Here is a 26,845-nt window from a genome sequence, read left to right on the forward strand (position 1 = left end):
TGCCCACTAGCTCTTAAAAAAATGCAGGCAGCAAGAGGTGACTGCTCACCAATGCAGAGGAGACAGAGCCCTTGCGGATGGGGAAGGCGCTCGTTTGGGAAGGTCGGGCTCGGAGGCAGAGGACCGGCCTCAAAGGATGAATGAAGAGCATATGTTGGTAGGGCACGTGATGAGAACAAGAGTTTGTAAGTGTATCAAACGGATTGTCAAGAAGCCCATCTTTTTGCAAGATAAGCATTTTGTTAGAGGAAAATGCAATTAAATGTTTTAACTGCCAGCGCTTAGATACCAGTAACAGATAGCAGCAACAACAACAAAAAAAAACTAACCTAGGCTGATTAAGTGAATAATCTCCGGCGTGTCCTGCGTGGCCATACAATGACACCGCCTTCTTGGGCTGAACACCCCCAGCCATGCCAAAAGTCAAGCAAAAAGACGCATCGACACGGTGCACGCCTGGCCACTGGCTTGGGGTGGTGTTTTGGCCAGGGGGAGCCTTGCAGGTCGATGGCTGGCGGTGTCTGCTCTGCAGCCAGGTCCGGTGGGTGCCCCTGCTGGGGCCCAGAGCCGCGGGAGCGCGGCGCTGCAGGCAGAGATAACGAGGTGGCAGCTCCCGTCCCAGAGCTCCCCACCACCGCCGATAGGGGCCGGAGGCTCAAACTGGCCGCCGCTCCCCGCTCCTTGGGCTTGGGAAGGCTGAACAGCTCCTGAGGTAAGTGGCAGAAGTTTTAAGCCTCCCATTTTCCCATCTGCAGCTACATCTCGCCTCGCTTTTGAAAAACCACAGCCGGCCATTTGTGGTCGGAGTGGAAGAAATTGGCCTCACGTCATTTTTTAGTAATAACGCAATAAAAGAGCAATAACGTTAATAACAATTAACACCGAGACGCTGCACTTAATTGCACGTCGGGTCCACAGGGCTCAGCACGCTTTGCAAATGACCATTACTGTCACGGAAAGGGAGCTGGATGCCGCTGCAAAGGGCAGCAGCTCCATAAAGGATGCGAAGTCATCCGAGCCATCGCCTCACCCGTGCGTTTTACCCCGTCTGGGGCAGGGAGGGAGATGGCTGGAGCCAGGGTAGGGCTGAAATCGCCAGCGGGTTCACCTCGCCGCTCCTCCGATGCCCTTGGCAATCCAGTTAAGATTTGACAGCATTTAAAGATGACAGTGCTGGAGGTAATGGGACAATGCCATAACAGGATTACAGGAAATGTGAAAGAAAGGACATACGTACGTAATGTCATTAAAGTAATGTCATCTATGAACAGCTTTTGCTTCCATTTCTGCTGACAAAGAAGTCACTATCACTTACCCAACTCCTTTTAAACTCCGTTACTGCCCTAAATAGTTTACTTCTCCCTGGGAGAACCCCTTACCCACGCCGCTACGAGCACTTTGGCCAACTTTCTGGCCAGGACCCACGGCCCGAGGCGGAGCTGCCAAGGGACCACGAGCAGGAGGAGCAGGGCAGCATCCCCAAGCTGACCGCAGCATCCTTCCCTCCGCTGCCTCGCCTCTGCTGGGCAGCCCTGGCCATCAGTATTCTCTCTCGGTGCCGCCACAGCTGCCCCGTCAGCCGCTAGCACAGCCCTCTCCTTGTCCCCCGCCAGAAGTGCTGCTGCGTGCCAAGCGACTGGCCGCGAACAAAAGCGTGTTTGACCAACACTTGTTCCCAAAACAAAACCCCGGCTGGAGGAGGAAGTCCCGGGAAGGAGGGGGAGCCGGGGCTGTGACGATTTCGGAGCCCCAGGACGCGCATTCCTGCCAGACAATGGTGTCTGGCCTCCCCATTCACTGCCCCACCGAAATTCCCCTCCTCAGATCCCCTCCTCAACGCCATGTTTATCATGGAGGCTAATGAGTGGAAGGGATGCCCTTAAATAGAGCCCGAGAGCTGCCCCTGCTGCTCCAAGGCCCAGGGGGACGATAGGTGCCACGTGCTGGGGACAAGCCCCGCGCCAGCCCCGCTGGGGACAGTCCCACTCCTCAAACCAAAGCACTTGCGTGGATTTTCCTATTAAAAAAATAAAGCCTAGAGGGTGAAAAAGCCCTCTCTGAAGCGGGGAGGTTCCTTTGCTGTGAACAGAAACCTCCACACGACTCGGGGAGGTGTATCTGGAGCTGAAGAAATACAGCTGGGAATTTCCCGCTGGGAAATAGAGGGGCGAGTTGGCTCCTTCTGCTTTGGGTGGCTAAAGCCAACGGGCACAGAAATTCAGGGGGTGGCTGTGCTACCCCTTTTCGTCGATGTTTACCCATCTTCTCTTTTTTTTTTTTTTTGAGCAAAACACTTCTTTTGAGCTTGCCAGCCTTGCCTTAGATGACTCTTCTTCCTGCGCCCGGCGAAAGTAACTGTTCTGTACCAGAGGAGCCTTTGCCCCCGTCTATCTGCGAGACATTGGCATGTGAAGCCGGCGATTAGAGGAAACACCCTGCTCGGACAGCCGGCCCCCACCCCCGATAAGTACAGTTGAAAACCACAGGGGTTACACATTCCAGCTCGCGCGCCGCGTGCGAGCCCCACAGTCTTATCCGGTAATAACCAGCCGTGCAAATCTTCACCGCCTTGAGCAACGTGACATCTGCCCGCTCCGGCAACGCGTCCAGCAGCTGGGGCGGCGGCAGGGCGGATGGTCACGGGGAAGCAGGCAGCCAGTGTTGTGTTTTTAGGGTTTTTTTAGCACCCAAGATGGCCGTGGTCATCGCACAGCCTCCTGGCCCTTTGGTTAACAGCTCAATCACATCGAAATTCCCTCCCCAAAGCAGGGGAAGCCGCGGGTCATGGCACGGGTGGGATGTGAACACCAGCGGAAGGTCCTGCTGTCGCGGTGGCCCCGCGAGCAGGGACCTGAAGTTTCTGCTCTCCCGTTTCCCCCAGCAAAAGCCAAAGGCTCGATTCCCGGCCAGCACGGTAGCCTGGATCCCCTGCTGCCAGACACAGCACCTCTGGCTTCCAGTCAAATACAAAATGCTTCTCTCCTTCTGGAAAAGCACCGGCGGTATTTCCTTCTATGGGTTTACTGCAGGCTTCCCGCGGGCTTTGGTGGGAGCAGGACCGTACTGTCTGTCTGTCTGTCTGGCCGGGCATACATTGCTAATGGATCACACTCGCAATAAACACAGATACATTAAAATTCCTCGCAAAGCCGTAATACTTGGCCCTCCAACAGCACTTTCCAGATGGCAACGAACCAAGCCCCGCAGAGCCGTCCCCGAGGAGGCGCACGTCACCGGCCCCCTTCAGCAGGTAGGGATGGAGAAATTGGGCAAACCAGCTCAGCTCCTTCTCCCCGGGCCCATGCTCAAGCACCGGGTGAGAAAAAGAAACGCTCTTGCCAGGATTTAAGGACGTTTTCTAAGGTTTATTCACCATCTCGGCACCAAGGCTGCTCGGGGTGTGTTCAGCAGTGTTGGAGCTGCCCTGCGCCCCGTGCCCTGCGCTCCACGGGCTGCTTCTTTCATTCTCCTTTCCCCTTTGAAATGAATACTGCCACTTTACAATTGCCCTGTAGTGGTTACCGTTTCCTCCTGCTTGCTCTGAAGCTGGGGCGTTGCAGTCGTGGAGCACACCCCAACAGCAAGCTAAACCAGAGCTTGTGGGGAAACCTGTGCAGCCCCCTGCGCCCCAGAGGGGTTTTTAAGCACAGAGAGCCAGCCCTCGCCACCCTTGCCCCGGCACGGCACCGCCAGCGTGCCCCAAAACACGTTGGGGCCACCCCATCTGGGGACACGCTGCGGTTCTGAAGCAGGGGGTGCAGGTGAAGTTTGAGGAACGGGGCGACTCCTGCTAGAGCAGGACCCCAGCAGCAGGGCGAATGCCCCCGTTATCTGGCTAACCACATTGCCGCCCCACGCGCTGTCCGGCCGGCGATACCGGGTGCTGCACGGGCAGTGCCACCGAATTAAGCAGCTGCCACCAAAAAAACAGGGGTCCTTCCTCACCGGGAGCGGAGGGGATCGCTGCAGCCGGGGCCACGGCCGAGATGGCCTCGTGCTTTTGGTGCCGTGGTATAGGAACGGGTCCCACGCGGCGGGCTGTCAAGGCAGGGGTACCCGACCTAGCAGGCTGCTGGAGCACCAACCACTGAAGCCGAAATCTAGGAAGCCAGTGTGACACATTTAAAAATCATATACCTTTTTTTTTTAAATAAATAAATAAATACCGGTAGACAGAAAATCCACAGTAATTTTCTCTCTTTCTTTGACCATGGGTTGATAATCTCCTTTCCCTGGGGAAAAACGAGCCCTAAAACCACCCAAACGCTGCTCTGAAAGTAGAGCCCTCTCCTTTGAAACCCCCAGAAATACAGCAACAGCTGCTGGGAAGGCTCATGCTCCTTCCCTAAAAACCCAAACCCCTGAGCCGTGATGCTGAAGGACACCAGGAGGCCCGCAGCAGCTGGGACTCCAGTTTCACAACCTTGCAAACGTTTTCTAAACCCCTAATCTTACAAATACGTCTGCAATAGGAGGCACAACCGCTCTCGGCGTATTGGAGCACTGGGCTTTCTCTGCCAGGGCTGGGGCAGCTACTGACACGCTCCCAACGCCTCCAGGACAGCCTCTCCTTTCCACCGGCGGTACTCAGTCTCTTCAAATACCTTCCATGAAGCCTCTCATCTTCTCCACCTGAGCCTCCAGCCCTCGCTGGCTTCATGGCTCTGGGTGAATCCCTTGCCTTCAGAGACGCACCTGCAGGTGACACCGCTGGAGACGCAGAGTTTGCGACGTGCCACTCCGCGACGTGCCACAAAGCTGCTGCGGCAACAATTTTGAGGCCGCAGAAGCATTTTAATTTGAAATGCGCCACAAAAAGCTGGACCAAAGCTTGGCTTAAGACTCAGAAGGAAATTCTGGAAGCACCCATTCGGGAACAGCTTGCACTGCACAAAGCCTCTGCTGAAGCTGCTGAGTTACAGCGATGATACAAACCCAGCACGATGGGGCCCTGTCTGAGCAAAACCAGAAGAAAAGGGCTAAGGAGGCCTCCAGCCCTTTAGAAAAAGTTGTAATGAAACTGCACCGCTGCAAAGGACCCCTGACCTTGTGGGAAGACATTTAGAAGTGTGAACCCTGCCTGAAATGGGACCGAAGTCACGTTTCCAAGCGTTATCCCAGAGCTTGCAGTGCCAGCAGCATCCTGTAACCCACACCACGAGCCGAAGCTGAAGAAAAACCACAGGCGTCAGCAACACCAGGCTGTGCGGGCACATGGACTCACATCCAGGGAGAGGCAGGAGGTGGCTTACACTTTATGGCCAGTCCAAAATCACTTCCATTTGGCTCTGCACCCCACCCGCACAGGCCAACACAAAGCTTCCAGCTCCTCACTTCTCCTCTGGGGTGCTGACCGGTGTTTTCCTACACGGAGCCAAATGCCGTGTTCAGCTCAGGCCTCCCACGATGGGCTGCAGACATCGGGTCCTCAGGGTGACAATTTGCAGCCTGCCATCAAAACGCAGCCCCAAAATGCAGAGAGGCACCTCGCCCAGCCCACAGCCCGTGCCATCTCGCCCCTCAGCTGCTCCCTAGCCAGCCCCCGTGCCACGGCACGGCGTAAATTCGGTGCTAAGGCTGAGAGAAGAGACCCAGCCTCTCGGCAGGGCTTCTCAGCTCCGGCTGCGCGGGCGCAGCACCCGCCCCGCTGCCGGGTGGCTCGCGTCCAGCCAGCCCAGAGCGCAGGCACCGCTCGCTCTGCCGACGCCGGCAAAATGTATGCAAGCCGTAAGAAGCGCGCCTCGGAAACCCTGGAAATGTGACAGCTTTTTGTGTTGTAATAATGCAATTCAAAAGACCATCGGAATTGTATAAATATTTGTACAGACACTTATCGCCGCTGCAGTCAGATACTCAGTCCCTCCGCATCAGCTGATCCGCTTGAAGTCCTCGCCTCGGTTTGCAAAAGTCTGCTAAACAAAATCACGCAAGCCCACCGTAATGATCTATAGAGTGTAACATAAAGCCTCTGTTTATATAAATAGTCTCCGTCCTCTCCCCTCCCCGCTTTCTGGGAGGCTGTCAGCAAAATAAAGTAAAAAGGGGAATCAGATTTCCAGCCGACTAAAAGAACACGGGCAGGAAGAGCGTTTTAGCCAAGGAATTAATTAATTATTATTAACTCAACGAATGCTTGCTAGGAAATGTTTGTACTTTGCAGCTGTAATTAAATATTCTCACTCATGCAGCTCTCAGCCGTCAGAAATTAGTATTGCATTTTATCATCCAGATTCTTTTTTTACGCAGAAAATGTATTCGCACTGAATTTTTCATTTTCTGCTGGCACAGGAAGGCAGGAGAAGGCCTCTTAGTATTCATGCCCGTTTTCCTTCCTCAGCAATTACAGCGAGGTTTTTGCAGGGGCAGGGGCAGCCTTCTCAACCAAGAGTGGCCCTGGTGCAAGCCCTGCCCCGGTGAGCAGAGCGGCTCCCCTCGATCCTGCATTCGCTCCACGAGCTCTAACGTGGGTTTCTGGATGGGGCTGATGGGCAGGCGCCAACATTGGGCATCTCTCCCCTAAATCAGTGGGAAAACCCGCCCAAGTAAGGACTTGCCCACAGCACAGGGACTGCAACACCTACCTCCTGTGCAACTCTTCACTGGAGGCCTATTTGCTTCTGCAAGCTGCTCCCAACACAAGGGCCTTCCCTGCACAAGGGCAGCAGGATCTGGCCCCAAGGCTCTGGGAAATGGGTCAAAGACGCAGAGGATTAGTACTGACTTGGGAAGAAAGCACCTGAGACGTGCCGTAATTCCACCGCTGGATGTTACCGCGTCTCCTGCCGGGGAATCGCCAGGCCAAGGGCTTCTCACCAGCTCGGTAAGAAACCGGCCGCCGTTCCCAGCCCATGGGTTCCTTGCCAGAGCCAAGACCAGAGCTGCAGAGCCCCGGCAATGAGCCGCCAGGCAATGCCAGCCTCACCTGCCTCCCCCGGCCCCGAACGTGAGAAGCAATGAGGCTCGGGTTCGGGGATTTGTTTTTAATCTTCTCTTTACCCTCAGATGGACACACGCAATCACTCCACTTTGTCATCGCAATCCATAGCTGATTTAGCTAATACTCCATTCCAGCAGGAAGCATCTTAACTCTGAAGATCTGGTGATTGCCCCAGCAATCAGTTGTTCAAATAGTTGAAAATTAAGACTATTGCACACAAAGTAAATTAAGTAATTTTCTACCCTCCTAGGGTCTCCCGAGTCTATCAGATTTCCCCCGACTGGTATGTCATGCTGCCTCATTACCGTAAAGAAAATACAGCTCCGTGAGGCCGTTAAGTGGACTCCCCTTAAAGACTTGGGAAAAAACAGATCTGAGCAAACACAGATCCCACTGCAAACGAAACGAAGAGCAGAAAACCGTGCGCAGCGCGTGGTTATCTGCTCCCACGCTCAGCTCGCCCGCCTTAGGCCGCATAAACCCCCGGGCATCCCCAAAAAGGGTGCATGAAGCCGCTCTCTCCCGTATCAGCTCTGTCAGCCGTAGCCCAGACTGCACCCAATTTGTTTGCAATGATGGGGGTGGAAGCAGTGTGCAGAAGGACGCCCATTTTCCTGCAGTCTGATCCCAAAGCGGGCACCAGCTCAGCATCCTTCACGCAGCCTCGTTCCTAAAACAAGCCAACAAGCCAGGTTTGGGGCCGTGACCGATCAGTGTTAAGAAGTGTTTTGAACTCTGCAAACATTCCTACCGCCACGCTATCAGACGCGCTGTTAGCTCTAGCCATTAAAATAATCCTTCAGCCCTGGGACGGGGCTGCGCAGCTTCATGCCGTTCCCTGGATCCCTTCCACCCTGCCTTGGACATCTCCGAGAGATTTTGTGCTCAAGCCCAAACACGCTGGACTCATTCCCAAGCGTTTGGAAACCTCGAGCCGAGGAGTAAGTCCCCAGCACTACGGCCATCACCTGGCAGCGGCTGCTGTGCCTTCGGTTTCTGTTCAGCCTTTCCTTGTAAGCCTCTGGTTTCGCTGCTCGTAAGCCTGGAAATTTTTTTTTTTTCTTTGCAGAAGCAGCTCTCCCTGGTCGGTCGCAGGCCAGAGGTGAGCTTTAGTAAATCTTGTCGGAAAAAAAAAATAATAATAATAATCAGTCGGTTATTTTCAACTGAAAGAGAAGGGATGGGAAAACCCCAGCAGCAGAGCTTTTTAAGACCCTCGGTCACAAAAGCAGCCGAGGAAGGAGCGAGCGGCTGCCCCACGCTCGCATGCAAATCAGGCCCTTCAAGAACGGGTGCTCTGCAGAGCGGTGGGGAAAGAGAGAGGAAAAGAAAGCAAATGCTATTAGCAGAGCTAAATATTTTTGTGCACGCTTCAGAGCACATCCAGGAAGCACTCTGGGCTGTGCTTTTAGCAGAAGGCAGCTGGCCCGTGAGAACAGGCCCCAGCGTGGCGGTGCACCAGGACGCCTTTCTTCTCAGAGGTGGAGGAGAAAGTGGTCCTGGGTCCTTCTGTCCTGGGGGCTTGTGAGGAAAGTCTGGTTGTCCAAAAACGCCAACTACCACTGGGAACTCCGGACTGGGCCAGTGCTCCCACGTGCTCTTTGTGCACACATCCTGACCCGCTCATTCTTTGGCTTATGCCAGCACAAACCGCGGGTCTTCTGCTCCTCCAGGCTCGGGTCTTGCATCTGGCCTCAACTCCGGCCATCGGTGAAGCCCCACGCAGGAAAACCTCTCACACAGGCATGGAAATCTCCTGCCTTGATCAGGAAACTTCGCTACTCAGTCTCCGCAGATAGAAAAATCCCTCCCTTTCATCTCTCCGACTGCTTTGCATCAGCATGGGGACACCGCTGGCTGTACCGACAGCAGCATTTTCGCCGGGAGGAGCTGCCCTGGTTGGCCCCACGTACCGTGTTTGGGTTCAGTGCAGCGAAGAGTCGGTGTGCATGCTCATGAGGTGCTTTGCAAGGGAAACTAAGTGGAAGGCTTCACCCCGGAGTGTGCCAGACGCGCTCAGAGCCCCGCTGCAGGCGCCAGTGCCCGGAGCAGTGACTGCTCCTGCCGGCGCTCTTGAACGGGTTTGGTGGGGACACGTGGCTGGGGCCACCAGAGCATGGCGAGGCACAGGCAGCGCCGCTCCCGCCGCACCAGCTGGCTTGCTCGTGTCGGTGCGGTGTCCTGCGGTGGGTCCCGGGTGTACAAAGAGCCGCAGGATGAAACTTCAGTCCAAGCAAAGCCCAAGCAGAGAAGCTGCACGCTGTGGAAAGCACCAAAGTAGGACTGGGGAGAGGAATATGGTACGGCCACTCCTCAGCCACCTGGGTGCTTCAGAGGTCTGTGGTCACCTGCAGCTGCTCATTATTCCTGCTGCTCTCAGGCCCCTGTCTCGACCCCTCTCTAGGGACGAGTATTTGCCTGGGCATAGTCAGCAAAGGTGGAAATAAAAGGCACCCTCAGCTGACCACCCCAAACCGCAGGGGCAGCAGGAAGCCCCCCAGCCATTGATGGCCAACCCTGGCACAGGAATGCAGCACGGGCAGGACCTGTCCTTTCGGTCCCCCTTATCCTTCTTTCGGCCCTGATAAAAACCAACCTATGGCCTCCTGCTGCTTTTGTTTATATTCATATTTTCTTTTGAAACCAGGCTTCCTCCGTTCGCATCACGAAATGAGCTGCAACGCGGGGTGGGCAGAAAGGCCGGCCGTCACCTTCGTGGTGATGTTTTGCTTGGAAAGCAGCGCATTCAGAAGCTGCAAAAACAAACAGCGTAAGAGCAGTGTCTCCTGTCCTCTCCTACCCAAGCCTGTTGTTCTTGGGCACCATCAAACAGAGGAATTCTCCCTCTCCCCATCCTAACAATACATTAGTTGGAAATGTTTACGCTGAGGATTAAAGCCTACGTCTGGGCTGAAGAGCGTGGCTCATTCACAGCTTCTGCTCGCCGTCCCCATGGGTCAGGAGCCCCCCGTGCCCCACCAGAGCTGCTCTCCCACGGTGGCGTGCCAGGTCCCCGGCTGTCCTGGTGGAAACGCCGGCCGGGGCTGGCAGCACACGGTCGGAGCCCGCAGGTAAAATCCGGACCGGCAGCTGCCAGGCTGGGGAAATCACTCGTCGGCTGCGTGAGCAAGAGGGCTTGGCTTCAGCTGGACAAACATCTTCTCCACGTGGGCTCGCGCACAGCCCTCTGCCCTCTGCGGAGCGCCAGCACAGGCTCGCAGCAGCCCTTATCTCGCCATCAGGGCTCGTACAGGCGGGTGTTTCTCCTCCCTGTGCTGCGCCTCTCCTGCGCAAACACTCCCCTCACCTGAGCGAGAGGCGTAACGCTGCCCTCCGACCCCGGCGCACAGGATCAGGCTCCATCATGTGAATAACTCACAGCCATCTGCCACGGGAAGGGGCGATTACAGCCCCAACAGAAAGACGCTCGGTGGCCGAATGCGGCATCAAGCATCAGCACAGCATGGGCAGGGGCAGAGCTTGCATGGTTGGCCCTGCTTCAACGCCACGGTCACCAGGGTTTGAAACTGCCCGAGCCCCTCAAGGCAGGTCCCCCCATGGTGATCCTGCTCTGCTTGAGTTATTCTCGCTCCCACTCTGAGACCGAGCCCCAGGCGGCAAGAGGCTGCGGGCAGGAGGGCAAGGCAAGAAGGAAACGCCTCGGAGGCTTTGTTCTCTGTGCCCTTGGCCTGAGCCCAAGCCAGGCCAGCCGGGCCGGTGCTGGTGCCCTTTGCTTTACCACCAAGCGGTGTTTTCTCTCCTTTGAGCGCTGCGTTTCCCTGCGGTGCCTGCGGAGAGGAAGGCGCTGGCACCTTTGCTGGCACTTGGCGAAGCCGCGCTTTGGGCACCGGCAACACCGGCGACCCGCTCCCCTCACAAAAACCCTTGATAGAGCTCCATTTCTCCCTCAGCAGGCTCGAATAACATTTTAAATGCCAAGATTTATTCACAGACACTTATAAATGTATTCCATTATAGCCTTTGCAAAACTACATTTCAACCTAAACATTCAATTAATGTAATTAAATTGCTACCTGACGGTATTATCTAATTTAACTCCGGATCTGTGCTATTGAAAAGCATGTGTCTTTTAGCACTCCGACTGGCAAGACATGTGATAAACAGACCTATAAACATGTTGGCTCAACCGAGCTGTTTAAAAATAAATTAGCAAACTATAAAAATAAACAGTAACATACATATGTACTCAATTATGAACTAAGTCTAATTTTTGTTCTGAAATAGTCTTTGACCTTAGTCATAAACAAGCACTATTAAAAAAACATAATATCTCAACAGACAGAAGGGCAGGGATTAAACGCTCATTGAGCGCCGCAGAATGCAAAATGAGGGATGAAAAGAAAGAAGAAAAGAAAGGAAAGGGAGGAAAAAAAACCCTCACCCTTTATTAAACACAGCAACCTACACCGACTGCAAGTGTTTATGTTGATTAAAGCTGCTTATGTTAGAGCCCAAGAAGCCAAAACCCAGCGAAGGGCTTGGGCTCTTTCACGCGGTCCCAAATCGTGGCCGCCGAGGGGAGAGTGGCCGGGGCCGGCCTGCAGGGCTGGGAGCCGTGGGCCCGGGATATGGGGCCCCGTCCTGTGGATCTGCCCGGGCACAAACCCCGCTACCGTCTTGCGAGGCCGCGAGCATCCCGACCACGTGGCCGGAGCCATGTGGGGAAAAACAAACAAACAAACAGATTCGTAGGGCTGAGGAGCAGCGGCCGGGCCATCTTTTTCCCATTAGCCTCGCGCTCCCAGAAGAAAAGAGCAAGACTCCATGTTACGGGTGCCAGCGCTGTTATGGTTTCTGCAGGAAGGAAGGAGGAAAGGAAGGAAGGACGAGGAGTCGAAGCACCACAGGCACATTTTTTGCACCCCAGGCACGTTTTTTGCACCCCACGTGGAGATTTCTGCGGCACTCGGGCTCCGTGGGCCCTGATGTCCCCGCCCGTACGAGTCAAGGCAGCAGCCGCACGGACCCACGCACGCACACAGGCAGAACTCGCCAGAAACCCAAAATCCACGTTTCACAAACAAAAGTTGAGCAACCGCCGAGCACGTGTTCATCGCAGAGAACCGACCTGAAACGCCGCCCGCCCGAGGGCTGTCTCCCAAAAGCATTTATTCCATAAATAAAATCCAGCAGCAACTCGTGGTCATCGACGCACGGGCTGGAAAACACGCCGAGGACGCGGGGTGGGCACGAGGGGCTGGGAGAAAGGCTTCGCCCCCGACAGGACAGGGCTGTAATTAAAGCAAGGCGCCTGCTTGGAAATGAATGCCGTTTTCCGCCCAGCCTCCCTGCTCTGTCACCAATAAAACACTCGCAGGTGCTATTCACACGGACATGAGGTGCTAATGGCTACCCGGCAGCATGGTTCATCACGCGAATATTTCAGCTCTGATTCTGACAGTTCCCTTTTTGTTATTTTCAGCTAACGAAGCTCTAACCTGGGCCGAAACTGGAGGCTGTAAGAATCTGCATGCGCTGCCCAAGCACCAGCAGCGTTTCCTCACCCGTTGCACCATGTCACGGACACCGTCTCCTCCCAGCCACGCCAATTTCCAGGCTGTAACAAGTCGGAAGAGCAGGCGCACAGATGTGGGCTGGAAGGAATGGCAAGCTGCAAAAAAACACATCAGGCGCATCTCTGCGCTCCCCTCCGAAGGCAAACATTGATACTGGTGGGGTCAGTGCAGGTACAGCACTGAGAGCTGCTGGTGTGGAAGAGGAGCTGGCCCCTCTGTGGCTCAGGACAGCTCGGGGGAAAGCAGAGACCTGATTTTCCGTGGAGCAGGAGAAGAACTGAAGCTCTTTGGTCTCCAGAGCTCCAGAGGCCTGCAGAGATGCCCGGAGGCTTTCAGCACGCACAGAGGGCCGCTTCCTTTTTCCAGCTTTGCAGTTGCTGATTAGAGCAAGTGAAGAGCGGTAACAAGTTTTACTGGGGCACGTTGCGTGGAGGTTAAGAAACACAAACTCTCTGATGCAATAATCAGCGCCGTACAACCTCCCAAGCCCCGTTTCAGGCAAAACACACGCAGGTAGGCAGAGCAGATGGGTGTAACCTCAAGGGAGAACTGGGGATGGACCAGGGCCGCGATGCCACAGGGAAGACAGCAGAGCACAGCAGGGGCAGGTATAATCCCCTGCCTGCTTTGTTTCTTCTGCTCTTGCAAGGCCCCTGCACCGGCCAGGCCAGGAACGGGACACTGCTCCGGACCAAGTTCTGCTCTGCAGCAGCGTGCCCAGCCTGATCCGCTATAAAGCAGGTTGCTGCACACAACGAGCAGCCGAGGCAGACCCCAATTCGCTGCGCTGGATCGCAAACGTTGGCAGGCTTCACCATCTGCACCTCGACAGCCGCTGTCAGCGAGGGCAGCGTCACGAGGTGCTGCTGCCGGCTCCTCTGCACATCACATCAGTGATGGCTCCTCTAGCAGGGGCAGAAAGCGGCGACCACTGCGGGGCTTCCCTGTCCTTGCCTCTTCTCCGGTGGCCATGGCCTCCTCCAGCTCCTCGGCCTCCAAGGGGAGGCTGTCCCCGCCGCCCCACCGGCTGAGCGCAGGGGAGAGAGCAGGGAGCAGCCTCGGCGTTTCTCAGCTCCCCTGGGGTCATCAGCCAGAGCCTCGAGCCTTGCCGTGCCCGTGAAATGGGATGAAGAGGAGGGAAGGGTGCCGGCGTGGAGAGGCTTCCCAGCAGCCCAGGCTGGCCGGCACGACACGCAGGAGAGCAGATAGCATTTCCGAGGGAGTCTGAGATAAGAGGAGGTGGAGTTTCCTGATAAAGAGGATTTCCCTGCTCAAATATCAAAGGATTCGCACGAAGAGAAGGGGGGAGAAGGGGAATTACATCAGTCTGAGGCACACTTTCTCTTTTAAACTCTGACCTTCCATTGTCTGCCTTCTTGACTAGGATTTAAAGGCCCATTGTGCGACCGGCCGCGTTACATGGCGCGGCGTGGCAAGCTGGGGCGGCGGCGGCACCGCGGGCTTTCGGCCGCGCCAAAGCTTTGGAGGCCCCCTCGCCCACACCAGACCTTCCGAAGGTGTTGAGCCGGCTCAGATAAGTCGTGGCTTTCCATCAACGCCCTCTCACGCCGGAGCTGGGGCACGCCCTGCCGAGTGCCGCTGGCCGGGCACGTTTTGCAGCGGGGCGAGGGTGGGACGTGGAGCCGGGGGCTCTGCGGGAGGAGGCGCCCGCGCTGCCCTCGCGCCCTCGGCACCTGCCCGTCCTTCTCCTGGCCCCGCGGGCAGCGGCCTTCCCGTCCCAAACACAAACAAATGGGTGGAGAGCAGGTGGCAGAAGCGGAGCATATGCCTAAAATGGTTCGAGTGATCTATGGGCGTCTTTGGGTTATAACGTTCCATTACCGTGACATTTATGGGTGGCAATATAGCAGCGCTCACTTAGGAGCACCTCTCTCCGCCCGCTCCGTCTTCCTGAGCGCAGGAAATGAAGTGGATCCTCAGGAGGGCATCGGTGTGGCCAGGGACCCCACGGACCCGCTCGCCGGGGCAGCCTGAGCGCAGGGGACAGCCAGGAAGCACAGCGGCTGGTCCACGAGAAGCAGAGGGGCACGGGGAAAAGGAATAAGGGGCAGCACAGCAGGGGGCAGAGCCACGGAGAGCCACAAACAGGGAGAAACGGGAGCCTAAGGAGAAGGTGAAGCTCCCAAGAAGCAGCAGCAACGTGAGCTGGTGACGCTTTCACCCGCGGGAAGCGGCCAAGCTGGTCAGCCCCTCTCGGGGCACGGCGACCCCGGGGGAGCAGCCCGGCTGTCATCATCCACCCAGCCACCGTCAGCCAGGCTTCGAGGCTGAACGAACCTTTAATGTCACCCGGGCCTAATAAGGGCTCGCTTTTTGTTACCCTGATTTATAAACATCACCGAAATGGACTGGAGGATGCACCCAGCGCCTTGCAACTGCAAGCTTTCCTTATTCATAGCAAACGGCTTGTTTGCAGCTTCTGCACTCTCTTAATTTATTTTGCCCCTATGTTTTGGCCATTCATCTCATCTCTTCGTAATGGCGCTCCGCATGCTGACACTTGGGGAAACGTCTAAAATGCTGTAACCCTTACACAGCCCAGAGGAGGTGAAAGGACCAAGGGCAACTGCTGAATCTGCCCAGAGCCAGAGAGGGATAATCCATCTCCTCCTCCCTCCTCCCCGCCACCGGCACCGCTCACAGCTCACTGGATTGAGAGAAGCCCTGAAGGAGACAAGTCGGGATGCTTGGCCAGAGTTGAGAGCATCGCTGCCCGCACACGGTGACCAGGGGCTCCCCTGGCACCCTCTGCTCGTCCCTGCCCGCAGCAGACAGCATCTGAGAAGCGCGGCGGGCTGTGGCAGCGCACAGCAGGGCCGCAATGCCACCAGCACTATGCAAAGCCGGTTGAGGAAGGGCTCTGGCAATGCCATCCGGAGAAGAGGGGGGAAAAAAACCCTTAAGTTGGCACGCCCGGTGTCTCAGGCAAAGGGAGAAGGAATGAAATCAGGATCCGGAGCCCGCTCCAACACCCAGGTCAACAGAAAGAGGTCGGCGGATTTTGGCAGCGCGCTTCAGCGCTTAAGCTCACTCCGATGAGGAACCGAACAACTCAAGGCATTTCGCGTCGCGCTCCTTGCAAACGCAGCTGGCAGCTTGCAGCGTTTAGGAATAGATGCAGAAAGTATCAGAAGGGGCTATTAGCGGCCTCCTGCGAGATCCCTCGAAATCTACAAGAGGCAGCCGGTCTCATGGGGAAAAAGCTGAGAACACACAAAGCGTCACCGAAGGACAGGCGGAACAAACACAGAGCCAACAACCACCAACAGACGAAATCCATGGCACCGTATTTTACCCCCATTCTGCATTGTGCAGCGCTCGGGTACCTTGAAATATGTGCATGCAGCCAGAGCCACGACACCAGACCTTTACAGACGCGAGAGCTGCAGCTTAAAAACATGTTGGAACGCTTACTGTGCCCAGTGCCAAAAATGTGTCTCTCACCTGTAGGAAGAAATGGGTGTGGAGCTCCTGATAGAAAGATCGGTGCGCTCACATGGCACCAGATCCCCTGCCTTTGCTTCTCCCCAGTGTGAAAAACAGCCACAAAAAGATGACCGAGCAGTCGTTCCACCTCCCTGCATTATTTTTTTTTAAGAAGTACACACAGCTGGGTGGGAAAATGAGGTGGGAATCACGGAAATTGCTGCTGGTTTGGGAGGACCAAAGCCACTTTGCGGCAGAGCGGCACTAACCGCTGCTCCGGGTGCTCAGCAGAGCCCAGCAATTGCTGCTGCTTTTTGGAGACCAAAGTCACATCATGTGTGGTACTGAATCACTCGCAGCAGACACAAAAACGTCCACAAAGCCCAGAAGTATTCGTCCGACTCGAGCTCAATTTACAGCTCGCTAGACTCAAGGGTGTGTTTGAGCCGCTCTTTGTTGCCGAGTTTTGCGAAGGGCTGTTCTGACTTGTCCCCTGCATGGTTTTGCAGTAATTCTTGATACTGATAGTCAATTACTTCGTTCACATCACTCAGACACTGTGTTTTTTTTTTCTCTTTTTCTTTTTTTTTCCCCCTTCTTAACGTGGCTGATCCAGGAAAGCCAACGCAGAGCTGAAGCCCTGCTCCGAAGGCTGCAAGCGTCAACTCCCGGCCGGGTGGCCGAGCCCGGCAGCGGTCAGCAAGCAGGCGGCAGGGCCAGCCGCCCTCCTCGCCTCTCCCCAAATGCCTGTGGGTCCAGGCCCTGCAGCTTCCTTTCCGACAGCTAAGCACTTACCCAGGTAATCTCATTACAGCCATTGTTCCATGAAGGTTAATAAATACTTCCCGGGATGAGTAAGGGCTCCGCAATCTGACCCTAACGCAGCAGAAACGATTGCTTAGGGCCAAATCTCCGTACCCGCATTGTGCTGAACGCCGCCGCGGCCGTCTGCGAGCAGGGAAGCACGGCACCAAAATAAATCTGAATGCTTGCGAATAAGGTGTTGGCCCCACTTCTGGCCTCAAGTTTCTATGTCACCAGCATTATGATTGCTCTGAAAATTAGCAGATGCTGCCACTTCCTAGCAAACACACAACGAAATTATTCTGAAACAACAGGACAAACAAATTATACAAATAATAAAATTCAGGGAGATGCCTTTCTCTCCAATTTCAACATTTAGAAACAAATAATTACAGGTTTTTGTTAATTTAAGGAAACGCTTCACTTTTTCTCCCACCAGACATGAGGTGTGAATTATGCAAACACTGTTTGAATGTGACTGCATTACATATCAGAGCCCAAATGCAAATTCAAGAGTTGGGGAATCGAAAACTGGGTTTCCACGAGCTTCTGAGAAAGAGCAGCAGCACCGAGCCCACGGCCCCATGGCCCCAGACACCAACCAGTCCCTCCCCTGACCGCCAGAGGCACGCAACACCCCAAAAAGGGGGCTGCCGGCAGCGACACCCATCTCAAAGCCACGCTGCCTGTTGGTGTGTCGGGGCAGTGAGGATGCTGAGATGCACCTCCTGCTTAGCACAACACTCCTGCTGGCCAGCCACCTGGAGGTGAGGGACACCTGGAGCTGTGCCCACAGATCTATGCACAACCACCGACCCGCGGTCCTGGCGTGACACTGCTCTGAAGAAGATAATGCGAGCAGGCACCCATTGCTCAGCGAGGCTGCCGGGCTGTTGTGCGGTCATTCATAATTTAAACCTAAAAACCTTCCTGTGAGGTACACGCTATAATTAGCGCAGGGCTTACAGCGCAGTTTCCATTTGGCTTCCAAACAGAAAGTCCAGGGGAAGAATTGCATGGAAAGAAAAGGAAAGGCGTTTAGGTTTTGGTGCAGTGACCAAAAGTTTTCTGAATTTCTCTTCTCTTTGCCAGCCAAAGCTGCTCCTGCATTCACCCCCAGGTGCAGCTCCACCACACCACGCTTTCCAGCGCAACGACTACCTGCTAAAAAATCTCATTTTTCAGATGAACACGCTGCCACATGCTGAAATTCAGAGACCAAATCCCACACTTCCCACAGCAAAACCAACAGCACGCTGAGCTGCCTGATTTGTGACCCTCCAAGCCCCCCCGGTGAATTAGGAGCAGCACCAGGAACAAAACTTGGGGCTGCACTCCCGGCCTGCATGGCCCCAGGCTGCAAGGGGAGAAGTGACCTCCTGTGCTGAGGCTCCTGGAGCAGCCGTGTCAATCTCCTGCCTCTGTGCCAACCCCGTATCAAAAAGTTGACAAATTTAACGGGGTGATCTGTCTGAAGCCAAAAGCAGGGCTCGGCAGAGAAACCGGAGCTGTTTCCATTTTGCTCTTTGCCCAAGAAGAGGCTGGCTCCAGAGCTGGGGCTCGGTGGGTCTCCCAACCCCTGCAAAACCACCCGTCCTCCCTTAGGTGTGCAGGCACCCGGCCAGCACCCCACAGCGCCCCGAAGTGCACCCTGCACACAAACAAAGCACAGCTCCAGCAGGCAATCCCACGCTGGGAGGCAATTAAATGGGAAGGACAGTAACAAGCGGGGCAGCGATGGAGGAGTCCAGGCGAAGTACAGCAGCACATCGGTGCCACAAGCTCCCGATGTGAGGTCGCCCTCGGCAGCAATTCCCTGGCCAGGTGCAGGGGGAGAAGGTGTGAAAGTGTCTCCTTGCCTCTCCACGGCGCCGTGCGGCATCCCGCCCCCAAAACAGGACGTTCGGCCTCTACCTCTCTGCGGCTTATTAGCGGCCTTGCCGATCGCTGGGCAGCCAGCCTCTCCCCTTCCCTTCTCGAAGAAGGTTATTAAGAAAGCGGTGCTGGAGCAGGTCCAGCTGCATCTTGATCTTGCAAGGTGTCTTTGATCCCTATCAACCTAACTTCAGAGATAGATAGCGGCGATATTAGACCTGATGTCTAAGAACGCCCTTCAAGCGGAGGATGTCAGGGAGATGTCTCCTACCAGGCCTTTTTCCATCAATAACTGGCCCAGAAGAACTCAGTCCCTGATGCGGACCCTGTCTGTATGGGGAGCCCCTCTCCCCACACTCCTCCACTTGGCGTGGCCATCTCTCATGCCAACGACCCAGCAGAAGGGGTTCGTTTTTAAGGTGATCCCACCTCTGACCAACCTCTGGAGCTGCAGGGGCCGTGCCGTGCCTCCATCCTCCCCGACACACACCCGCGAGCCGACGCCTGCAGGGCCACTTCCAGCCCCTCTGTGCCATCAGCCCCTGCTGGTACCAACGCCAGACCCCACAGTGAGGTGCTGGACCCCGCTGCTGTCCTCACCCCCGGAGGAAGGCTCCAGGACCCGCGCTGGAGGAGCAGCCAGCTTTCACCTGACGTGTTTTCAGGGCAGAACGTACTTCAGCAGCGTCTTCCCATCGGCCTGTCACTTTTTACCCCAAAATAATTGACAGAAACACGCCTGGAAGCCTAGGAAATGGGTTGCAGCCATGAAGTGGTCGGTCAGTCGGTGCCATTTATCCCGGGCTTGGCACCGAGGGCAGGCTCTGGTCCTGTGCGCTCGCTCGCCAGACGTGAGGTGCTCCCCGTCACACGGCCCGGAGGGACAGTGGGGACACTGGTGCACACTCTTCCTCCTGGTTTTATGAACCTAATCCCCAAATTGTCACCTGCACACGGAGACCCTCCAAGGGAAGGGGAGGAGGGGAAAAACCAGCAAGGGCTCCCCATCCTCGCCGGTGCCAGATTACATTTCCACGGCAGCTGTTACTTTTGTCTGCTTCCAGTAAAGCCAAACCAACCTAAAATTTAATTTAATCTGCTGTAAACCCAAGTGTCAGGCACTTAGATGGCAGCTAAAAGCGCCACTCTCAGATAACTGAGTGACACTGGCTAAGAATAGCCTGTGCATGAGGGGAGCCGGAGCGGACATTTTGTGTCACCAAAGAGGAACTGGTGCCTGCAACAGCCCGGGCTGCCCAGCCCCGGTCCCAGCCCCAGTCCCAGCCCCAGTCCCAGTCCCAGTCCCAGTCCCAGTCCCAGTCCCAGTCCCAGTCCCCACCAGCGACCTCTTCCAAGCCAGGAGGCACCAACAGTCGTGGTTTTTGTTAGCAGAACAAAATGCCCCCTTTTACAGCCCTGCAATATCGTTCTGCCCCCAGCAGCCCGTTCCCACTGGGATGCTGTTTAACCTCCAGCATGCAGCCCAGGGAGGGACTGGGTAGGGATCCCTTCCACCTCCCCTCCTGGTGTCCCTTTTTTTGCATTGGGGACACCGAGCAAGCCCGTTATGGCTGGGGAAAGCATGAAAGGCTGTCCTTTGGCAGGCTTTTCCACTATCCCTTTCTGAGCATCACGCTGCCAGTGGGAAGCACCCGCTGGCCACTCGCTGCCTTACAGAGGCAGCCTTCCTCCGTCCTACCTGGAGAACAATTTAGAAGCAGAAAACGCTTCAGACACCAGCACTTCCCCAGGCAGCTCTCCCAGCGGAAACAGCAGAGCTGTGTCCCGTGGGAAGGGATGCTCCTGGAGCACCCCCCTCTCCTTCCTCGCATCCACGTCCACCGCGGGCAGCGGGCAGCCTGCTCCCAGACGTGCCAGCGCGCGCTTGCCTCGGATGCACGGCTGCCCACACGTGCAAATGGGTTTTCACAGGTCAAGGTTCTGCAGGCAGCAAGAGCAAGTGCTATTTTTAGTTGGCATAAGGTCACGGTGCTTTTAGAGACAGTGAGGTCTACAATAAAACCTATTGATCAGCCTCTGGAACTAGCGCTCCGGAGAGACGCGTAGATTGAAACAAAAATTGCCTGCCTGTTTTCTCTGTAGGCTCGGCGGGTAAAAGCCTGTTGGACTTCGTTTCTTCCAGGAGATAAAATAAGCAAGAACTAACTGCACACAGACCACAGCTGTCCGTTTCGGCGGGTGCACAGCAGGGCCAGGCAAAGCAGGACCCACTGGAGAAACAGCGAGACGCTCTCCTCGGCCGCCCTCTCCAATCCCAGAGCAAAAGGCAGCCCCCTGAGCGCACCCAGCGCCGGGGTTCCCGGCAGCACACACATTTGGCTGTTTGCGTTTTGGCGATGCAGACCAGCTGGGTGAGACACAGAGGGGTCCCAAAAACCCAGGCCGGTATTTCTGCCAGGCAAAGGATGTAACGGGACGGCTCGTACACTTGCAACCCCAGCATTAAGGTGGCGAGCGGCACGCTCGCACCACGCAATAGAAGCAAGAGTAAGAATAACCGCGGGTTAGGCGGTGGTCGCAGTTTCTGCATAACAGATACGCCAAGATGCAGGATCTCAAGCAGGGGATTATCTGCACGGTGACTGCACCACGCAGGAACCACAATAAAAACCGGGTTTCAAAGCAGTACAAGAACTGAGATGCAAGTTGGAAAAAAAAATAAATAAAAAAAGGAAACAAAACATAGGAAAGACTGGCTGTTCTTTCCAAAGCAGATACTGCCTTCAGAAAAGCTAAGGCAATTATTCCTTATTTAGGAAATCAGGCTTGGGTGCAGTTTGTTTTCTTTCTAAGAAGGTCCTTAGGCTCCTTCCAGCACTTTTCACACTTTTGTGATTTTCTTCCTAGCGTCCTGCGACCATAAAACAAAGTTTAGGATAATCTGATTGCAATAAACAAGGATAAAGTGACTTGGGAACTGAGGAGACTGCTGCAGCCACTCGTCTTCCTAAATGACCAAACGAATGCAGTTTTACTGGGATATACGTCCGAGGAAATTCCGAGCAAATTTGTGTTTAGCATTGCTGATACCGCCCAGGCCTCCTTTTGAGAAAGCCTACTCCATCATCCCAGCAGCAGGTACAGACACGGGGCTAACTCCTGAGTGAAAGGAAGCCCGTGGTGGCACTCTCTGGCTCTGGTGGCACTGGTGGATGCCCTCGAAGCAAGCAACCCCTGCCACTGCTCCGAGAGGCTTCCTCAGCCGGCTCGGATGCTGTCGAGCATGAAACCAGCAAGTTGGAGAGGCTGGCAGAAAGCAGCCCCCTCCGATCTGCCACAGGACACATCTTGGTTCGTGGGGACAGCGGGACAACTCTTCCCCACCACCAGAAAGAAAAAAGACATTTCCCCCTCAACTTTCAACTTTTGTCTCTTCCGTTTATTTTTTTAATTAGCACGCGGTGTCTGATGCCCTGACACGGATAGCTCCAAACGCGTGCGCGGATATGTCATCCACAAACAAAGTGGCTCGTGTTTGTTCTTTATTATTTAGGAAATGCACATTAATTACTGCAGATTTTCTCCTATACATCTACTGTATCTCAGACAGAATTGCTGAGAAGGGTCTGCAGAATAAAAATGTATGGGGTAATTAAATGGATATTTATAATTAGAACTTAATAATTTGCATCAGGGACAAATGAGCTCTGATTTCAATCTGTAGTGCATTTAGATTAGCCTGAAGATAGTGTAATTTGATGGTTTATAGTCCTCCTCTCAGATTATGAAACAATACAGTGCCTTTAAAGCAGCCGTGTTTGTGTCAGGAGTGTGTTAAGAAGAAGCTGCAATGAAAATGTTTGACAACGCGAAAGCGGCCATAAATTACATGACAACTGTGTAAAAGTCGTGATGAAACAAATAAAGGGCTGACCTATAACGCATCTGATTCTCTGTGGCGTCCCGAACTCCCCGCGCTCATCTCCGCACTGCAAACTCCTCCTTACGCGCTCGGCTACTTAGTGCTGAGAAAACTAAATTGTTGCTAGTCCACAGCACTCGTTTTGAGTCGGTGTTTCGGTCTGAAGTAGCAAAACTGCACTGCTTGCCCTGCAGCCTCCTGGGCAGCCAGCTGCTCTGCTGCAGACTTCTTGTTGCAGCCCCACTGCTTGCACCATGCGATATTTACAGTGGGCTCTTAAGACATGGGTACTTGACCCAAAGGTTATCGGCTTGTCTCTTGGACCTAACTCCCAGTGGCTCCTGATGCCTTCTACCCCAAGGTGGAGAAGCCCACAACACCTCTGAAGGCGTAGCGAGTGGGTTTCCCCAAGGGACGGGGCATTCAGCATCCCCCAGACCCAGTGCCCGCATCCCTGCAGAGCTCAAATGCGGGGCGAGAGGTGGAGAGGCCAAAGAAGCGGGGCAGACCCCTCGTGTCCAGGAACGTCTCCGAGGTGCTCGGGTCCTTGTGCAATGGATGCCACGCAGGGAAATACTCGGCTCATCAGATAACAGGGAGCCCTGCGCGCAGGGAGAGCTGCGCACATGCATAGTCAAGGGCCTGGGAAAAGTACAGGGGTGCCAAGTAGCTGGGAAGTTTGCAATCACACCAATTACGGTTTGACATGCACCTCGGAGATCAAGAGGAGAACCAGTTTCATAAGGGAGGTTTCCAGAACCAGAGCACTGGCACACAACGCCTTGGAGCTGTATCCCACAACTTCTTCCCAGCCTTTGTACTTTTCTCCCACAAAGCCGGGTTCAGTGCACCGCACGTAATTAACTACAAGCTAAAAATGCAAAGGGGGAAGAAGAGGAAACAAGGCTGGGATCTTTAAACCGCCACATTACGAATGACAGGGAGGAACCGAGGAATCCCAGCCCTGGACACCCTGCACGTCCTCACCCGCTCCGCGGCAGGGACGGCCACGTGGGACGGAGCCTCAAGCGCCAAGCGAGCCTCCTGCTGCTGCAGCCCCGGGAAGGCACGCAGCACAGGAGGGTGACCCGCTCCTACCTGCCCTCCGCCTTGTTGACAACACCTCCCCTCGGGCCGGGGAAAGCCTGCGCTTTCCCACTTGTGCCATTTCTTTGCATTTGGAAATCCACCCGGTGCCAGCAGGGTGGAAAACGCGGCGCCGAGATCTTCCTTTGCGGAGTTTCTTGTTTGACCAGAGTACACGTTATTCAAATCAGCTACAGTGAAATTCGGTTAAGCTGCTGTTTGTTCCAGCACGATGAGACTGGCCTGTTAAAAAGCAAAAATGTCAGGATGTTACAGCCTCAGCCTCCTGCCAAGACTAGTAAGTAGCTGAACAACTGTCAGAAACAGGCAGCGGAGTCACAAACCTAAAAATAAAATAAAATTAAAAAGAAAAAAAAAAAAAAAAGCAGACATGAATTCGGGACTGTTTGGCGCTTGGCGCCGGGGCGAACGCCGCCCCGCAGCCCTCGGGAAGTTGCGAGCGGGTGCTCACGGCTGCCCCAGCCCCATCTATCACCTCCCTGCCAAACCCTACCCTTGCGAAACGCGTGACTTTAAAAAACAACTGAGACACGGTAAAATCTCCCCTTTTTTTTCCCTGCTCCTGCCCAGCCCCTCACTCCCAGGCAGCCCCTCGATGCCGCGTGCAGGCAGCCAGCAGGCGAGGCGGCTCGGTGCGCGAGGGGAGCAGGAGGACACGCGGCTCCACGGCAGAACCCGATGGGGCAGCCGCACGTGGGGCGGCCAAAAGGTTTTAGAAACACTCCGGGCAAAGCCAGCCCACACCTTCCCTTCACGCCAGGCTCAAGGCGCACCGGGGGCTCTGTTTCATGTTTTTCACGGTAAAGTTATCGGCACGGGCAGGAGCCACCCCAGGCGTGGGCGCATGGGGAGGGCAGAGTGCCCCCCACCTGCACGCCGCCGGGTCCGTGCCCTGGCTTCGCGCGGGCCGGCTGCTCTGCAGCACGGGCTTTCACTCGGGCTATTGCTGAAGTCTCCCAGAGGCGCGAACGTGAGCGCACCCGCACGCACCCGCCCCTCCTGCTCTCACACACTCGGAGTTTAATTTGCCTCTCAGAACACCAAAACCCTTTTTTGTCCTGGGCCCTCGGGTTACTGGCATCACGACAACTCTTTTTTCCCAACAGCGAGCCAGGAAAGATGATAGAACCTGTGTGCGTGGCCAAGAGACTGGTCTCAACTGGTTCAGAGGGAAAAAATGGAGCTGCGTCTTCCCCCCCCCCCCCACTTCTTGCCTTTAGCCAAAAGACCTGGGAGCATTTGATGTACAGTCAGCAGGTATGAAAAAAATACATCTATTGAAAGGGCTCGAGGCTGCGGGGCTGTGACACTCTCATCAAAACCTGGGCCTGGGCCAAGTTCATCTGTTAATGGCCAGCCCCAGCGCTGCCTCCCCCTCCTCCTCCTCTGCCTCTTCCTCCCTCCTCAAAAACGAGACATCGATTATGTCTGTGCTTTTCCCTTTCTATTCAAGATAAACAAAGTGCCTCAAGTTCAGGGCACACCCTGGGACCCTTGACAAAGCCATCTATCATCCTGTCTGCTAAACCAGTCTGGCCACACTACCACGGAGGAGACTAATGCTTCCAGTGTACAATTTTCCCTTTGTGCTGCTGCCCTATTACCAGTAACCTTTCCTCGCTACCTTCCCAGGAGCAGATGTGCTTGACCACTTTGCCTAAGCCCCTCCTGGCAAAGGCATTTTGCGCTGAAAGCAACCTCAGGAATTAAGAAAGGAGCAGAGCCCCCGCCGGCCCCCTCCCTCCAGCCCACGGCCAGCAGAGAAATCAGCCCCAGCGCCGTTCGCCCTTCCCCACCGAAGACTTCTCTCCGAGAAGTGAGTTCGGTTTTAAATCATATCCACTAATTCATTCTGACTTGCAATTAAATGCAAATACACTTTTATAGCCAGCATGGAGTGTATTAATTTTAACAGCAAATGACAAAATAAGAATACAGTCCCTCCAATACCAATAATGAATCGCGCCATAAATTATGTTAGTGGTCACATTCATTACCGCCTGCGCGGCGCTTGGAGATCTGCGGGTGCAGCGTGCCATCACCCTACAGCCTCCTCCCTCGACGTCGCCACTGCTGGACACCAGGCCCCGCATTTGGGGGCAAAGCCTTGAAGGCAGCGAGAGCCCAAACACACACAAAAACCCGCAGAGGTCCCAAATCTGGACCCCTTTTTGCCTCCCAGCCTGGCCAGTGAGCGCTGCGGGCTTTGGGCTGGGTGTCGCGGCTGCGCCCAGCCGTGGGAGCAGAGCCATTTAGGTCAACGGGAGGTCTCGGCGCTCTAAAAACCAGGGCAGTTAGAGAAATTAATTCATAGGAAACCACAAATTGCCATTTCCTAAGGTGCCCTTTCACCACTCTGCCCAGCCTTTCGCCAGGGCTGCCAGCTGCCCAGCCGGCTCTCAGCCCTTCCCCGGGTCTCCCCAGCGCTCCATTTGCTCACCAGCAGCTCCTCCGCAACGTTCATTAGGCACCATGGGGGAAAGTGAGGTTTCTCTGGATCCTTTGTTTTGTTAGGACAGCTGTGCGCCATTCCCACCCCCTCCCACCCATCCTCTCCTAAAGAAATAATTAAATCCAATTAGGACCAGAAAATAATTTACATTTCAGTTCAGCGTAAGATGGGGAGGGCGAGGGGGGGGGGGGGTGAAAATCACGTGCAAAATGTTGCAATGAAATTTCATTCCTTTGCTACCGTTTTGCCTGCTTTTGAATTCAAAGCTGTATCGAAGCGCACTTTTACTCTTAAAAGCTCTGCTGATCGGCTCGGCGTTTCGGAGGGGAGAGCGGAGGAAGGCGAAGGAGAGAAAACTTCCCGGCAGCAAGCAGCGCTGCTGCTCCTGCTCCTGCTCCTTCCTCCTGCTCCTGCTCCTGCTCCTGCTCCTGCTCCTGCTCCTGCTCCTGCTCCTCCCCTCGCCGTGGCGCGGGCTCCTCCGCCGTGGTTTACTGATTTACAGAACCTCGGTATGTGAATGGCAAAAATTCCTTGGCATAAGTGTATGTTTGCTGATCACATTTCAGATCATGTGTTGTTCATTATTATGACTTGCTCAGAAACAGTTTGCTACAGTTCTGTGGGTTTGCCTCGGATATTTTTTCCTCTTTTAGTACATTGAAAACAGCGAGGGGGGGGTGGGGGTAGGAAGCCAATAAGAAGGCGTTTTTGCGTCTATACGTTACCTCAGATGTCTACTTAGCAGGCGATGGCGGGGAATACACAATATTCCAGGGCTGGGAAGCACGGGGGAAAGGAAATGA

General features: G+C 55.0%; 1 protein-coding gene and 1 long non-coding RNA gene across 12 annotated transcripts in view; one reads left to right on the plus strand and one right to left on the minus strand.

Moving 5' to 3' along the window:
- Positions 1–26,845, minus strand: part of BCL11A (BCL11 transcription factor A) — a 137,117-nt gene that overhangs the window by 21,018 nt on the left and 89,254 nt on the right. The window contains exon 1 of one of the 11 annotated variants that reach the window (XM_084514482.1): positions 23,582–23,703. The exons of 9 other annotated variants lie outside the window; for them this stretch is intronic. In XM_084514482.1, coding sequence (XP_084370608.1) covers positions 23,582–23,651 — 70 coding nt within the window. In that variant the 5' untranslated portion in view covers positions 23,652–23,703. Of the gene's footprint in view, positions 1–329; positions 2,217–23,581; positions 23,704–26,845 lie in introns of those variants that run through there. One more of the 11 variants, XM_084514488.1, reaches the window with a different exon arrangement.
- LOC311434344 lies at positions 431–3,854 on the plus strand. Its single transcript, XR_014691416.1, has 2 exons — positions 431–712; positions 2,287–3,854. It is a non-coding gene; the product is annotated as an uncharacterized lncRNA (long non-coding RNA).

The sequence above is a fragment of the Aythya ferina genome (assembly GCF_964211825.1).
Source record: "Aythya ferina genome assembly, chromosome: 3".
Taxonomy (NCBI): Eukaryota; Metazoa; Chordata; class Aves; order Anseriformes; family Anatidae; genus Aythya; species Aythya ferina.